Here is a 17,216-nt window from a genome sequence, read left to right as displayed (position 1 = left end):
TTTTTGTAATAGGCTGTAGCACCCATTACGAACTTTAAATACGAAATTAGAAATAATTCTGGTATATAATGTGGCTAAAAAGCCGAATATCTATACAAAGATGTGGACGATAATTTTTTCATAGATCGTAGTAACCATTAAAATCTACAATACGAAATTTGAAATGATTCAGGTGAGTAATGTCGCTGAAATCATGAAAATACCGAATTTTGCGAGGTACCGTTACCGTCATGGCCCATTAACGAACTTAACCTGCATACTGGTAAACTATGCATGTATGCAAAATTTAAGCCTTCTTTCCCAATTCGTTCGAAAGATAGCGTGATTATCACAGATAGACAGATTGACATCGCTAGATCGTCTTAGAAATTTACGCTGATCTAGAACGTACATACTTTTTAGGGTCGAGGAGTTACAAACCGAATGACAAAGTTAATATACCCTCCATAGGAGATGGAGGGTATAAAAATACCGCTTAAATGAATACAATTTCAAAAATTTCAAATTCAAAAATTAAAATAATTCCGATGAATAATGTCGCTAATATCATAAAAATGCTGAAAAGAGGAAGGTACCGTAATATTTGGGCTATATGAAGATATGGACCTTCATAAAAAATACTCTTTCATAGGTTGTACTACTCATTACGAACTTTAAATACGAAATTTAAGAAGACTCCGATGTAGACAAAATCATTACAATCCCAAATATCGGTAGGTACCGTTATATGGGGCAACATTTTAGCCTTCTATATCAATTTGTTCGAAAGAAAAGTCGATTAGGAATTTTACGCTGATCCAATATATATATATATTTTGTAGGGTCTAACATGAGTATTTCGAGGAGTTACAAACGGAATGACGAAGTTAATATGCACTCCATAGGAGGGTGGAGGGTATACAAATATTTTGCTGCATTATAATAATATTGAAGTACCTACTTCAACGTTACTCTATAGTTAAGTTGTTCCGAATATTACATTGTACATAATAATGAGAGAGAGAGAGAGAGAGAGAGAGAGATTTTCTTACAAATAATTATCTGGCACAAAAACATTTTATGTGTGTATTATGATTGCTATATATGCAACAAAACAACCAAAATACCTCAAACCAAAAACTATGCAAAAACCTAGAAAAAAACAAGTAAGCAAAGGCTACAGTCGAGCGGGGCCGACCGTTGAATACCCTACAACACTATAATAAACCATACAGTTTATATAGGCGAGATACTCGAAAGAATTCCACAAGATATTGTGACAAATAATAAAAGAAAACCAGGTTTCGTCAGGTTTCGTTCTCTAATTTTCGAATAATAGCAACTTAAACCAGTTTGCTCATTTCCAATTTATTGGTAGATGTTGCACGTAAATGGTCTTCCTAGATCTGGAACCAATATTTCCCAAAGACCTTTAATCTCTCAGAAGTGGCAAAAGATTAACATTTATTATTGGTTTTTGACTGAAACGCATCTATATGAGATACAGACATTTGACTATATTCTTCAACGAAATCAGCGTTAACGAAATAGTCAGAAGTGCGTCTTTCCTGTATTTGTGAATTCTCCAAAAAGTCACTGGAATGGACATTTTCGTATTTTGTCTACAAAAGTTGGCAAACTATTTCACACAATGAATATTTTTGGATGGCCATCCAAAACTGCTTGGCTTTTGTAATGTCCGGTAACCCCCATTCAAATGTGCGTGAGAATCGGGCGATAATTACGACCTGCAGACAATTTTGCAGTTTTTTGGTCCATTTTAACCCCTAAATATATGACGATCATCTCCAAAAAGAGTAGGCATCTATTCTGACCCTCATCTTATCCCCATGCAAAATTTCGTAAGGATCGGGCCATAAATGCGATCTGTATATGATATCCTGATATCCTAACTACTTAGTTTTGTTAGCTGTAGAAATATTACCAAATGTTTTATTCAAAATGAAAATATGCCAAAAATATGACAAAATTGAAAAAATATGAGAAAATTTTACGAAATCAATATTTTCATCTTTAGAGAGATATTTTTATGAGATTTTTTTAGACGTTTTTTCTTTCCTGCCAAGAGGCCATTCTGAATTAATGAGAACTGTCGAAATCAGTTCAGCCGTTCTCGACATATAAGAGATTTTTCAAGCATATCTTCTTTGATAAACGTATATATCGCACATATTTTGCTATATATCCGTTTTGTTGGATGTTAACATCAATGTAAAGATCAGAAGTAACCTTGTCATGGCTTTGTGATTTCGCCGGGATTTAAAATATTCGCGGTTTAATGAAAAATTTTGAATTTTTTCAACACAAAATATATGGTCTATTTTACCCGCTAAATATTATCCGATGACCACCCAAATTGGTAGGCCTCTTCCCCGCCCTAAACTCTAGCTACAAGCGAAATTCCGCGTCGATTTGTCTATAATTGCGACGTGTATAGCTACTGCAAAATCCGACATTTTTTCAGTATTTGGTCCATTTCAACCCCTAAACATTTGGCGATCATCTCCAAAAGAAATAGGGTTCTATTCTGACCCGAGACCCACCTCCATTCTAAATTTCGTGAAGATCGGGCCATAATTGCGACCTGTAGAGTGATTACAAATTAACATGGACAGACGGACAGACGGACAGACGGACGGACGGACATACATAGCTAGATCGACTCAGCTCGGCGAGCTAGGAAGATCCATATATACTTTCCTATGTGGGAAACCAATATTTCGAGGTGTTACATAATTTTTGGGCCAATCAAACTTATAATACCCCCAACACATAGTGTTGTAGGGTATAATTAAAAACAGGTAAAAGGAAGTGCAGTAAGTCTTCAACGCACTAGTCGAGTAGCACTGCATTTGGAAAGAGTGCCGAATCCTCTCAAATGAAATATGTAAAAGTAGGATAGAAACACAACACACTTCGTTCACTCCGGCATTTAATCGTATAAGCGAATCCATAGTAACACAGAGAAAGGGATATGTGATAGCAATACTGTATACAATAGGATGTAAATCCTGTTATGTATTTGTTTACAAATATGTGGGATGAAGAAGCCTAGATATGTACGACATATATATGCACCTAATAAAATCGGTATGATGTTCTGAAACGCAACATATGAATGTTGTTAAGAACTAGAAAAATAAATCGAAAAAAGAATTCGTTGCAAATAAGCTAATTACATCCGACTTGGTGGAGTACATATATGTTCACGGATAAGTGAACATGTTTTTATAATAAAAGAGAATAGCGGGGCTACCTAGTGTAGATGAGAGGGATTTGTTAAACTGGGATCTTCTTAATACAGTCCACATGAAATAAGATAAAAAAATGTGGTGAGCAGACCTTCGAGTTAGAAATAAATAATACAGAATTTTCAATTGCTGCATGTGTTATGGTGGAGTTAGATTAGGGGATGTAATCTTTACTCAGACTGATAAGCAAGTGCAGCATGTTTGCTTGCCACATGTGAGATAGCTATGCGTGTGTATGACCTCCCCCTAAGGTTTATGGTGGCATGGTGCATATGCATGTGTACGGTTGGTATCTATCTCTCTCTCTCTCTCATTTACACTTAGTTATAATTTAGGTTAAGTCATATTATCACAACTAGTTCTTAAGAAATGTTTTTAATAAATAAATTCAGTGTCTTACAAACGCTCAAACGGAAAAGACGTTTGGTCTTTTAATTGATCCCAATTTACATTGGTCCTTCGAGCCGGATCGGTAGAGGATAAATGTTGAAGAATTTGCCTTAACATCGAGGAAATTCTATCAGGCTAAAATTGGTCTTCAAGAGTGGAAAATTACCGAGCTAAAACTACAGCTTTAATTGTTCCCATACAGAAGAAATTTATAAGCCAAATAAAAGGATGCTGAGTCAGAAGGAGATTTCAGCACAGAAGACTGTGGTGGCGGTGCACACCGAGGGGGCTTCATATTTGAAATCTTCAGAAAGAAGGGATGATGCATATGCCCAGGAGGACGAATCGGTGAAACGGCCGCCAATGATGAAAATAAAGGAAGATGTTGCCATTCTTCTCGAAATGATGGGTACCATTATGGAAATAATGAGTACATTAAAGACGGAAGAAGCCATACAAGGCGTATTTGACTTCGCCAAAGAAAAACTTATGGACGCGGCAAGAGACATAATATTGTATCCATGCGTTCATAGGCGGTTTTTAGAGATGCTTCTAAAGAAGTCCAAATTAGCCGCTGCTATCAGAGCAAGTCAGCCGAATGAGACAGCGAGGCTGTATTTGGAAGATGTTAAGATCATCCTTAAAGTCACGCAGGCTCTTAATGTGGAGACCAAAGAGAAAGTCCTTGGCTTGAAGAAACAAGTGGCCTGCATAACATCCAAATTGGACGTCGAGCGAGAGGGGCGCGAAGCAGCGGTAGCCGTAATGAGAAAAATGGAAGGTGATATTAAGGAAATGGAGTTTGCCTTGATTTCACAGAAAGATGAAAAAGAAGATGCCCTCAAACTTGTCTCCAAATTGAAGGAGGAAGTCGGAAATGCTGTGTGTGTAGCCGAGGATACTAAGGACAAATTACGAGCGGCTAACAAGGAGGCAGAACGCGAGGGCAAGGCGTTGAAGGCCGTAATAAGACAACTTAGTGATGAGTTGTCTTGTGCAAAAAGAGAACGACTTGCAGCTGCAACCGAACGTGACGGGTTGGCTGCAAATCTAGAAGCTGATGAAGAAAAAGAAAGAAGGATATTTCTGCTGGAGGCTGAAATATTGCAACTTAAGGAAGAGTTGCTCATATCGCAGAAAACATCCAAAATCGAGGCTGATGAATTGGCTGCAAAATTAGTGGTCAATATCAACGAAGAAATGATGGTTGAAGAGGTTTATATGGAAGACCCAATTGCCAAAAAGGAATCAACTTTGGAAAAGGTAGATGAACAGCTCCCTGGAAAACTGGACACAGGGAGATTGGAAAAAGTCGAAGATAAACTGTTTGCCAGCGAGATGAAAACTAAGAAGAAAAGCAATCTGCGTCGCTGGAATAATAAGATGCTGGAAGAAAATCAAGTTGTAATGAAGATGCCTAGTGGAATTTGTGCAGCGAATAAAATACAAGCCAAAGTGACAGAAAATTATGAACGCTGGAACGATAAACTGTCCAAGGTTGGTGAGATGGCGCTTCCAGAGAAGGATGAGAACTTTGGCTACAAAAAGAAGACGACAGATAAAATGGATTCAGCCTGGAAATTGAAGCCGGCAGATAAAGGAGGTGGGATGTTCAAGAGAGACAGGCTGGAAAGATGGAGGAGTTACTTGGGTGTTATAACTTAACTTCTTTTCTCTTAAAATGTCACTTCTATTAGATCTATTTTATTGTTCATATTTGTAATTTTTATATTTTATATGTATTTTTGCCCCTGCCAAGAATGTTCACGGATAAGTGAACATGTTTTATAATAAAAGAGAATAGCGGGGCTACCTAGTGTAGATGAGAGGGATTTGTTAAACTGGGATCTTCTTAATACAGTCCACATGAAATAAGATAAAAAAATGTGGTGAGCAGACCTTCGAGTTAGAAATAAATAATACAGAATTTTCAATTGCTGCATGTGTTATGGTGGAGTTAGATTAGGGGATGTAATCTTTACTCAGACTGATAAGCAAGTGCAGCATGTTTGCTTGCCACATGTGAGATAGCTATGCGTGTGTATGACCTCCCCCTAAGGTTTATGGTGGCATGGTGCATATGCATGTGTACGGTTGGTATCTATCTCTCTCTCTCTCTCATTTACACTTAGTTATAATTTAGGTTAAGTCATATTATCACAACTAGTTCTTAAGAAATGTTTTTAATAAATAAATTCAGTGTCTTACAAACGCTCAAACGGAAAAGACGATTGGTCTTTTAATTGATCCCAATTTACAATATATATAGTTAAATCAGATTAGTGAAGTAAGAATCAATTATACCGTTTAGAAAAATCTCGAAAGGTAGTGCGAAATATACCTTTGGAATAGAATGAAAGATATCCTCAGAATATTGGGATACATAATTGCACTACTTGAACAAATGGAGGGTATAAAACACAACTATAGAGCAGATTGACAAAAAAATTTTTCAGTGGATCAAAAATAGGGGCCCAAAATTTAATAATTGAATTTTGTCTAAGCGGCTAAAAGCACTTAACATTGGTAACTGTGTTGTTATGATATCATAACAACAGAGAAAACCTGTAATTTAAGACAAAAGTTGGACTGTGCCGACTTTATGACACCCGACGTGACTATGAATATTTAATAAAACAGAATAATTCCGGTGAATAATGTTGCTGAAATCATCAAAATACCGACTTTCGGTAGGTACAGTTATATGGGGGCTATACGAAGACGTGGACCGACATAGACCTATTTACGAACTTAACCTACCTACTGGCAAACTATGCACATCTGCAAAATTGTATCTCAATTCGTTCAAAGATAGCGTGACTATAATAGGCAGACGGAAAGAAAGACTGACGGACGTCGCTAAATCCTCTTAGAATCTGACGCTGATCCAGAATATATATATACACGTTTCCAATACTACTTACACATATAAAACTTACTTTGCTACCTTAATTCTTAATTCAATTATTAGGGGCGTCTTTCTTTGCATAAAAACCTAACTCGAGGTAGGACGACTATTTCAAATCCAAATCGGTCCAGGGTTCGGTTCTCAACTGATTCAATTACCAACGAACTGATACAATTACCAATTGATTATTACACATATATGGATATAAAGGAGCCGTGGTTAGTTCCTCAGCCCGTAAATAAATACTTAGGGTTGGATGAAAAGTCAACAGTATCTCGTGTAATAAATTTCAAACCGATATCTTCATTATTTTGGCATATATAAGGATTTTGGATAAATCGAAATAATGGGCGTAAAAGTAGACGTGGTCTTTAAAAACCTAATAGACGTTTGTACAAAAAATTATGCAAATCGGCCCAGCCGTTCTCAAGTGATTACCTTACCAACGAACAATAATTGATTTTTATGTATATATAGAAGATATATCAATTTATTAATAATATAATATTGTTTTGAGAGAGAGAGAGGTCTTAACACCTGGCAAATAAAGGTGGAGTTAATCCTTTATGATAATAGAGATACAGAGTGTGATTTGCTCTCGTCTGTATATGGCATAAAAAGATTAATCTATTTCTTAAGGTAATTGTTAATGCTGGGAAAGTTAGAAGCAGAAGTTAATAATTGCAAACGCTTGAAAATTAGTCAATAATGTTAGACAAGTGCTTCCAATCAACCAATTTGTAATTGTTAGTTTGACTGCTAATGAAGCAAGGTTAACAGCCTGTTCCACGATATCGAAAGAACACGTTCGCACAACTTTTACACGACAAACAGCTGATTTCCGTTCCACTAAAATCCATCAGAACGAAAATTTGCACGAAAATCAATGCGAACGAAAACGTAAGCGTTTCAGTGTAATTTTGCGTTCCACTATCTTTTTTCTTTCGTACGCATGCGAACACAAATGTCAAAATCAGTCACTTGTGTGTTTGCTGTCGTACGATAACAATTAAGGAAAATCTGTTTTAAAACATAAACATTGCTTAATTGAAAATGGAAACAAAAATGTAAGTAAAAATAATAAATCCAATTTATTATGGGAACAATAAATATATTTTTTTATTTTCTCAATTCCAGCACGAAAAAATCATCAACTACACAGCTGCGGGCACTGGTTGAGTATATGGAGGAGAATCCCGAGTTTGCCAGAGGAGTGCCAATTTTTGGAAGCAGCAGGCAATCCCTGGAGGACCACTGGAAGAAGTTAGTTTTTAAATTAAATACCATGGGTCCTCCTTCCCGCACAATTGCAGAGTGGAAAAAGGTAAGTCAGAAAACTCGGCTTACGATCTATTTGTCTGACCGGCATTACTATTTACAGACGTGGGCCGATCTAAAGTCCCGCACCAAAAAGAAAATTGCGGAAAATAAAAAAGGGCTGCAAGGTACAGGTGGTGGTTTATACCGGTTTGAGTGCCTAACGGAGCTGGAAACAGCAATTGACCGGACACTCTTCTTGTCGAAGTCCGCAGCACCAAGTGGTAAAACTTTTGGCTACGCGGACGAAATAGATTACTGCTTCGAGGCATTGGATACCACACCATCAAGACCATCCAAGACCGTAGCAGTGGTAACACCTACCAGGCAGTTCAGTTCCCCAGAATCACATAACCAACAACAACAAATAAACGTACAAACCTGTACCATCACAACTCAACAATACCAACCACCAGCCAAAAGACAAAAAATCTCACCCCATTTCTACACACAAACTGCAAAACAACAGGCACAGTCAGCACACACACAACAAACACAGACACAGTCAGCACACACACAACAAACACAGACCCAACAGCAACACCAACGTAAACAAACAACGTCCCCTCGTCAACACATGGAACATCAAACCGTGCAGAAATCACCCCCATTCAAATGCACATCACAACATAATTTTCCATCCACATCATCAGCAAAAAAACGTTCCAACGTCGGAGAGCAAATACCTCTTATCCGTCGGCAATTGCGGCTGGTCGAGCAGGCAAATGCAATAGCCAAGGAGCAAGCAGATGCAAGCAAAAGGATGGCTGACGCTGCAGAGAGAATGGCAGATTGTGCCGAGGCCCAAACAAAAATGCTTAAGTCTATAGAAGCAATTCTATCAACTTTTTTGCAAAACAATTCACAAAACAATTCACTATAGTCCTTTTATAATAATTTAAACTAATTTTTTAATTTTTAATTTATATTATTTTATTTTAATAAAAAATTCTTTTAATTTTACAAATTTATTGCAATTTTTCTCCTTATTGCGTCAGCTCTGCTTTCAAGATCATTATTGTCATCCACTTCGTCTTCCAGATCATCATCAATAACATCACCTGGCGGCTCTTCAGATCGGTAGTGTATGCACATGTTGTGCAGCGCACAACATGCATTTATAATTTGCACTACCTTTGCAGCGTCATAATGAAGGCCCCGAGATCCGATGATACATCGGAATCTGTTTTTTAGGACCCCAAAGCACCTTTCAATGACGTTACGCGCACTAGCATGTCTCTTATTGAATTTTTTCTCGGCGACATCTCTAGGGCTGCGGTAAGGCGTCATAAGAAAGGGCTTCAATTTGTATCCTCCATCCCCTATAAAAAAGAAAACACAAATGTAATTGATGTATTATGATATAAGATGTATACAAATTACTCACCGAGAATCCAAAAGTTTCGTTTTCCATTGTCAAACTCCCTTTGCATACACTTGTCTGGATCACTCCTTTCCCATACAAATGCATCATGGTTGCTTCCGGGATGTCTAGCGTCGACAAATGTTATACGCATTTTATGGTCACATATCTAATTCGAAAAAACACAATAATTTTAAAATCGCTTTACGATAAATGTATTTACTTACCACCATTGCATTTATACTATAATAACCCTTTCTATTATAGTAAAGGGCTTTCAATTCGTCCCCTGGTGACTTGATGCGGATATGCGTGCCATCAACGCATCCAACAATTCCAGGGAACATTGTTCTTTCATAGAAAGCCTCCATTGTGTTGCGTTCCTCTGTAAGTGTCGGCTTTTTTATCCATTGGTCGCAAACGTGGTCCTCAAAAATCTGCAGACATTCCGCAATGGTTCTGCTCACTGTCGACTTCGCTGTTGAAGTCAAGGCTTCGTTCCCTAGATTCTGTTGGTAGCTTCCTGTTGCCAAAAACCGCAAGAATGTGCCAAGTTTTAAATCGGGGCGGATTTGGGTAGTTCTGCAACCGGCCACCCACTTCTCTTCCATCATATCCAAAAGAGCCCGAAAAACTTCCTTCGACACACGAAAATTGGCCACAAACCTAGAAAAAATCATTTTTTATTATTTCAAAAATGTAAAAATACAATCATACTTACTGGTTGTTAGGTACTTCAAATAAATTCGAAGCATCTCTTAAATGCCTCCGTGGCACATTTTGTACCTCCTCCTCATCATCCATAAAAAACAGGGCCACAGAAATATTCATTTTTTTCTTTTTTAAGAACACAAATAATCTGAACTCAATCACTAGAAATTTTATTTTGTTTGTTTATTTACAATTTGTTTGTTTACAACTGAACTGTCAGTTGAGACAGAGCCACTGCTGCTTTTTCGCGTTTAAATTAGACATTTGGCGCTTTTTTTTGCCTTATTTCGCGATTAATTTTGCCAAAAAATATTTTGCAACACTGAATCACGTAAGGCTATGCGAAAGAAAGAACGAAAGTTAGTGGAACGCATTCTTATGCGAAAGTGAGTGAGTAGCCTTCGTTCGCACAAATTTTCTTTCGAGATCGTGGAACAGGCTGTAAATCTTTCGGTAATAAAACTTGAATAATGTTTACCTTTTCGGTTATTGTAACCTGTAAAACGGGTGGGGAATATAAATTTAAAACAAATTAAAAAAAATCATAAATATAATCAGCCAATTTGTTGTTGTTAGTTGGGATATGAGATTTTTGGCACAAAATGGATTAAATTTAAAACATTTTGAAGAAAACCGCATAATGTCATTGTAACAAAAATCTTTTTAGTTTGTCTGCTGATTAACTTCATGAAATATTTCCAATAAATGTTATATATTTTATTCAAGTGTCACGCTTTTTAACATTTATTAACATTAAATATAGTTCAAAATATTAAACAGCACACCATACAATATTTCTCGTCATTTAAATTATTATTTTTTTTTTTTTTTTGGAAATGTGAGATTATTATATAACAAAAATTTATTGTACATGTTTTGTTGCTAATTTAAAGAAAATATAAAATTATTTTAATAAAATAAAGTATTGAAGATTGCTAATGTAGTACATAGACCCAAAATATTAGAAAAAAAATTAAAGAAATTTTCAAAATAAAAATGGTTTTGATATCCATACATACACGAGTTTATGTGTCACAAATAATTTATTAATGTACTCCTACTGTATGGTGTGCCTCGAAAATTGAATGTTGCTAAGCTAATAATTAATAAATATTTACTAAAATAAGTTCCAGTAAACATCAAATATGTATAACTTGTATAAACAATTTTTTAAGTCCTTAACAGTTCTACATTAACCGTAGTAATCAAAATTGTTAACATTTTCATTTCATGGCATATTAGAAACTAGAAAAATTCGAAACTTACCGTTCGTCCAGGAGCTCCAGTTTTACCCTCTTTACCCGGTAGTCCTGGTGGCCCTCGTATAGTTTCGCGCAGCAAATCGTTTTCTTTGATAGCTTCTAGGATATCAGACGCATTACATGTACATTTGCCAGTGTATTTCTGAAATTTGATTAAAATAAGAATTGCAATTTATTGTCATTATCTGCATGTCAACAAAGGCTACCCTAGTGTACTACAATTTAAGAAAAGTAGACATGACCATCTTAGAAGAGTGAACGAATAAAATTGGGAAAGATAATTGTACTTTTTAAAAACATCATCCTTCACTAATTTTCGATATTTCGGTTTTCATTTTGAAAGCATAATGAGCATTTCGTGTACTTATGGTTATGTATGTTCCACTTCGTTCTGAAAATAATGTCACATATATTTACCCTCTCCGTCATGTTAATGGGTATCAAAACAATAATTGAATATATCCTATATCTTCCATATTTGACTCTATATTTAAATGAAATCAGTATCAATGTGATTTTTCCATGTTATTGAGGGGTTCGGGAAGTTAGCATTGAGTGGTGCTGAATGGAAATTTTTTTAACGTATATCCCCACGTATATCCCGATACTTGGTGTTTTGATGATTGTACCCAAATTTTTTAATGGAATTTATCGTATTATTCCCCATACAACGGTACCCCCGATTTTCGATATTTTGATGCGTATTTGAAGTTCGTAATGGGTACTACAGCCTATGGCGGATGATCCGCGTTTTCATATAGCCTACATATAACGGCACCTCTCTTTATTCGGCATTTTGATGATATTCGCCAAACTTTTTAACGGAATTGTTTTAAGTTTCGTATTTAAAGTTCGTAATGGGTAACACAGCCAAAAAATTTGGAACGAATTGGCAATTCTCAAAAACTATAAAATCCGTTAAAAATTCTGTTCAAATCTTAAATATACCGAATATAGCAGTAACATCAGGGTCTATACGACGACATGAACCTGTATAGGTAACTTTTGTCATAAGCCATTATAATATTCAAATGCGAAACTTAAAAACAAATCAAGAAATAATTGAGCTAAAATTATAAAAATACCGAATATCGGGAGGAACCGTTATATGGGGGCTATATGAAGACGTGGACCTGCACAGACAATTTTCTGTCATAGGCTAAATCATCCATTTCGAACTTCAAATTCCAAATTTGAAATAATTCCCATGAATATTGTCGCAAAAATCATCAAAATACCGAATATCGGGAGGTACCGTTATATGGGGGCTATACCAAAATGTGGTCCTTCATGGCCCAATTTCAATTTCAAAAGACATAATATATTTATGAGTAAAATTTTATCAATCTACACCAATTCGTTCGGAAGCTAGAGTGATTTCCACAGACGGACAGACGGACGGACATCGCTAAATCGACATAGAATTTTATGCTGATCAAGAATATATATACTTTGTGGGATCTAAATGTATATTTCGGGGTGTTATAGACGGAATGACAAACTTAATATACCCTCCATACTTGGTGGAGGGTATAAAAAAACAAATGACAAAAAATTACGTCTTCGTGTAACCCCCATATAACGGTACAACGGTAACGGCGATATTTTTCGACGGAATTTTTCTTGGAAAAAAATCAAGCTTCTTCAAAATGGTGGAGCGTATTAAAAGTTCAGTCCAGCCGAAATTAGCTTATTTTCTACTTGTTATTCTGTTCATGGTGGGTTTAGGATCAATATTTCAAGGTATCACAAAATTTCATATACTTAAGTTATTACGAATTTATATTAATTAGCAAATGGAAAAGCAGTAAGTTCGGACGGACCGAAATTTCAATATCCGCCAGTATTGGAAGAAAAAAGGGTGATGCCATTATATTGGAGAGTATACGAAAACGTGGACTTTTATATGCAATTTTTGTCATAGGCCATTACGATATTCAAATAAGAAACTTGAACCAATTCTTGGTGAATAATGTCGCTAAAATCATCAAAATATCGAGTATAGGCAGGTAAAAAGGACCACTCCATCTGGTACCTCCACCACAAGGGTGAATAACCATTAAGCTCATAAAATGCGAACTAATTTTCAAGTTTCTTCCAAATTGTAGAGGGTATTAAAAGTTCGGACCGGCCGAAATTAACTGCTTTTTTATACCCTCCACCTTGGAAAGAAGGGTATATTAACTTTGTCATTCCGTTTGTAACATCCTTAAATATTCGTCTTAGACCCCATAAATTATATATATTCATAATCAGCATAAAATTCTAATTCGATTTAATGGTGTCCGTCTGTCTGTCTGTTGAAATCACGATACAGCCCACATTATCTGACGTAGAGCGCCAAAATTTAGCAGAGCTATTGTCTATGGATGGTATTGAAAATGTGATATATATGTCCACGTTCTGGTATAGTCCCCATATAACGGTACCTCCCAATATTTGGTATTTTGATGATTTATGCCACATTTTTTTCACGGATTTGTCTAGAAATTGGTATTTGTAGGTCATAGCGGGTCCCTGAGCATGTGGCAAAACATTGCATGTATAGGTCCACGTTGTGGTATAGCCCCCATATAAAGGTACCTCCCGATATTCGGTATTTTAGTTTTTTTGCCACATTTATTCACAGATTTGTCTAAAAATTGGTATTTGTGGGTCATAATGGTTTCCAGCTCCGGTGGCGAAACATTGCATGTATGGGTCCATGATTTGGTATAGCCCCCATATAACGGTATCTCCCGATATTCGGTATTTTGATGGTTTTTGCCACATTTTTTCACGGATTTATCTGAAAATTGGTATTTGTTGGTCATAATGGGTTCCAGCTCCGGTGGCGAAACATTACATGTATGGGTCCATGATTTGGTATAGCCCCCATATAACGTTACCTCCCGATATTCGGTATTTTGAGGGTTTTTGCCACATTTTTTCACTGATTTGTCTAAAAATTGGTATTTGTGGGTTATAATGGGTCCTAGTTCGTGTGGCGGAACATTGTAATTATAGGTCCACGTTTTGGTGTAGCCCCCATATAACGGTACCTCCCGATATTCGGCATTTTAATGGTTTTTGCCACATTTCTTCTAATGTTTCTTTTACCCTAAGGTGGAGGGTATTAAAAGTTTGGCCCGGCCGAACTTAATGTTTTTTTACTTGTTACTTGTTATCTTTTCAATTTACGATATTTACGACCTAAGACTTATGACAATTGGTGTTATTTAATGGATGTTAAGATTCTGGGAAGGTTTGTTAGGATGAAATACGTCTCATACTATGGGAAGATAAATCATTTTCAAAATAGAGCAAACTTAAATCCTTTTCAAACATTTTGTGTTACCTTATACCCATTCCCTTTCCTAAACCGAACCTATAACCTTATCCTCCTAATTTCCTGGTTATCAATGTAGTTTTTCTCACAATGTTAATAAAATAAGAGCGTATGATTTTTATAAAGGCAAGTTCGCTTCAATACTTTCAAGCTTTTTATTTGTAACTATATTAAATTGTTTGCATTTTTCAAATTTCAAAGAATCTGTTGCAAACAGTATGAAATTAATTATAACAATATTTTCCATAGAAAAATATAACCTCAATGCAAATTTATCATGTCTTTTTATAGCATTCTATAAACTTTAATTGTAAAAAGCTCACTGTTTAAGCATTTTGTTTTCCAACAGTTTTCTCATTTTTTGTTTCTTATTGGAATAACTTTGCAATGAGAGATCATTTATATTTGATTTTTTTCTTACTTCTCATAAATAATGATGATTACTTAGAAATGAAAAGAATATTATAAAACCTGTGTATGTAGCAACAATTCGTACCGAACAAGTTTCCATTTTAAATCACACATTTCCACCTAATATTACCCAGAAGAGCAAAACACATTCGCACTCGGCTAAACCGTTCATCATTTCCATGGTGAAACAAATGAATAATGTGTTCCAAAGTAAAATAAATGCATCCCACATTGCCTCTGGTTCTTGAACATCATATTACCAAATCTGCTACAGTTTTTTTCATTTTTTTTTTTACATTTGCATTCAAATATGCATCAATGTTCATATATTTCGAGAGATACCATTATGGCAGGGGCCATACGTTATGGAGAGCATACACATACATGGCAAGAACATGCATGTATATTTCGTAGAAATATTAACAACTACTTCGACATCATTTATAATGCCCTTCTGTGTTCTGTTCTCTGTTCTTGTTGTATTTCACATGGAGCAGTAAGCATTTTCTAACTTTAGCATATCTGAAAAGTTTTCATAACATAATAAAAGAATAATTACTACCGTAGCTTCACAGTAATTGGTAATAGCACACAATCGAGAATATTAAGATTTTCAGATAATGTCGTCTTAAAAAAAAAGAAGTAAAAAAGCTGTAAGTTCGGCCAGGCCGAACTTTTAATACCCTCCACCTTTTGGTACAAATTTGGCGATTCCCAAAAAAAAAAAAAATAAAATAAATAAATAACGATTCCCTTAAAATATTGTCGCTAAAATCATCAAAATACCGAATATCGGGGGGTACAGTTATATGGGGGCTATACGAAGACCTGGACCTACATGACTCATTTTTTGACTTAGGATGTAGTACCTATTACGAACTTCAAATACCAAATTTAAAATGATTCCGGTAAATAATGTCGCTAAAATCATCAAAATACCGAATATAGGGAGGTACAGTTATATGGGGGCTATACGAAGACGTGGACCTACATAGCCCATTTTCTGTTTTATGCTGCAGTATTCATTACGAACTTCAAATGCCAAATTTTAAACAATTCCGGTGAATAATGTCGCTAAAATCATCAAAATACATGGCTAAATCGTCTTAGAATTTTACGCTGATCAAGAATATATATACTTTGTTGGGTCTGACATGAGTATTTCGAGGAGTTACAAACGGAATGACAAAATTAATATATCCTCCATAGTATGGTGGAGGGTATAAAAAAATAAAGATAAACCAATGCCGAAAGACAAGTCTTTTATAAATCATTTAAATTTGGACATAGTTTATATGGCATGTATATCCCTTGAAATATTTTTTTGTACCCTCAACCAAATGGCTAGAGAGGGTATATATCAGCCTCATCGAAATAACGTTTTTAGACCCTAGGTCTCTTTGGACAAATCCGTTTTAGGATATTTGGAGTCGATGTAGCGATGCCCGTCCGTCTATCTGCCTGGCTGGTGCGCACGATAACTCTCGAAGGCAGTATCCGATTTGGTTCAAATCGAATTCGGAGATGGACAGTATAAGTCCACTCCTTCTGGTACCCCCACCTCAAAAGAGAAACAACGCATTATCTTTTCTCTTTCTGTGCAGTAATATATATATATATATATATATATATATATATATATATATATATATATATATATATATATATATATATATCTATATATATAAATGTAAGTTGTGTTAGTTACTACGCCTATAACTCAAGAACCGCTGATCTGATTTTAACGATTCATACAAATTCTGAATTGTCTCTTTTCCGAAAAGGATAATATTCAAAAAAATCGCGTAAAAATGTGATATATTAACATTTTCATTTTGACTTCTGAAATGTACAATCGTAATGTTTTATTTTGTATGTTTTTTTTTCTATTTTGACTTACTTTTTTCGAATATACATTTGTAGTGTTTTTTATAATATTTTTTTTTCTTTTTGATTCGAATATTAATACCTATTTATTTTGACTCTATTTCTTGAGAACTGAAATAGAAGCCGGGTTAAATTGAAGTGTAGTACCAAATTATGTGGTGGCGAAACGAAATAGATGTTATCGAAATAATTTAACGCGGTCACACCAAATTTAAGTCAAAATTTCTAAAAATCTTGAAAAAAGAGATCTCATTGCAAAAATTCTCAAATCGGGGAAAAAATTACATAAGGTATAACTAAAGAACGGCTTGACAATTCATACAATTTTGGAATGGTATCCAATAAAAATATTAATAAAAAATTTCTTTTTGGTGTGATTTTTTTCAAT

At 35.3% G+C, this 17,216-nt stretch overlaps 3 protein-coding genes across 9 annotated transcripts in view; 1 reads left to right on the top strand and 2 right to left on the bottom strand.

The window, feature by feature from the left end:
* LOC101889444 (collagen alpha-1(XVIII) chain) overlaps window positions 1-17,216 on the bottom strand; it is a 662,143-nt gene that overhangs the window by 261,571 nt on the left and 383,356 nt on the right. For 3 of the 5 annotated variants that reach the window (XM_059124488.1, XM_059124489.1, XM_059124490.1), the window contains exons 11-12: window positions 11,207-11,344; window positions 10,419-10,436 (exon numbers count right to left, since the gene is read on the bottom strand). In XM_059124488.1, coding sequence (XP_058980471.1) covers window positions 10,419-10,436; window positions 11,207-11,344 — 156 coding nt within the window. The remainder of the gene's footprint in view (window positions 1-10,418; window positions 10,437-11,206; window positions 11,345-17,216) is intronic. The other 2 variants (XM_059124491.1, XM_059124492.1) reach the window with 1 other exon arrangement.
* LOC131803343 (uncharacterized) lies at window positions 7,331-8,833 on the top strand. Of its 3 annotated transcripts, none has more exons than XM_059124495.1 (3): window positions 7,331-7,616; window positions 7,687-7,873; window positions 7,931-8,833. In XM_059124495.1, exons 1-3 carry the CDS (start codon window positions 7,603-7,605, stop codon window positions 8,747-8,749), a joined length of 1,020 nt encoding a protein of 339 aa, XP_058980478.1. In that variant the 5' UTR covers window positions 7,331-7,602; the 3' UTR covers window positions 8,750-8,833. The 3 variants fall into 3 exon arrangements, with proteins under 3 accessions (XP_058980478.1, XP_058980479.1, XP_058980477.1); XM_059124496.1 differs by having other exon boundaries at window positions 7,331-7,873; window positions 7,931-8,335; window positions 8,366-8,833; XM_059124494.1 differs by having other exon boundaries at window positions 7,331-7,873.
* On the bottom strand, window positions 8,773-10,392 carry LOC105262386 (putative nuclease HARBI1). The gene is made up of 4 exons (XM_059124493.1): window positions 9,951-10,392; window positions 9,457-9,895; window positions 9,254-9,398; window positions 8,773-9,188 (listed from the first exon to the last, which is right to left on the bottom strand). Exons 1-4 carry the CDS (start codon window positions 10,058-10,060, stop codon window positions 8,827-8,829), a joined length of 1,056 nt encoding a protein of 351 aa, XP_058980476.1. The 5' UTR covers window positions 10,061-10,392; the 3' UTR covers window positions 8,773-8,826.

This window comes from Musca domestica, unplaced genomic scaffold (assembly GCF_030504385.1).
Source record: "Musca domestica strain aabys unplaced genomic scaffold, Musca_domestica.polishedcontigs.V.1.1 29, whole genome shotgun sequence".
Classification (NCBI taxonomy): Eukaryota; Metazoa; Arthropoda; class Insecta; order Diptera; family Muscidae; genus Musca; species Musca domestica.
The sequence above is the reverse complement of the archived record's forward strand: the minus strand, read 5'-3'. Positions and strand labels throughout refer to the sequence as shown.

Coding starts and splice junctions, on each gene's coding strand:
- LOC131803343 (XM_059124494.1), top strand. CDS start 7,646: ATGGGAACAATAAATATATTTTTTTATTTTCTCAATTCCAGCACGAAA. Junction 7,874..7,930: donor CAATTGCAGAGTGGAAAAAG/GTAAGTCAGAAA, acceptor TACTATTTACAG/ACGTGGGCCGATCTAAAGTC.
- LOC105262386 (XM_059124493.1), bottom strand. CDS start 10,060: ATGAATATTTCTGTGGCCCTGTTTTTTATGGATGATGAGGAGGAGGTA. Junction 9,896..9,950: donor TTTGAAGTACCTAACAACCA/GTAAGTATGATT, acceptor GATTTTTTCTAG/GTTTGTGGCCAATTTTCGTG. Junction 9,189..9,253: donor ACGAAACTTTTGGATTCTCG/GTGAGTAATTTG, acceptor TCTTTTTTATAG/GGGATGGAGGATACAAATTG.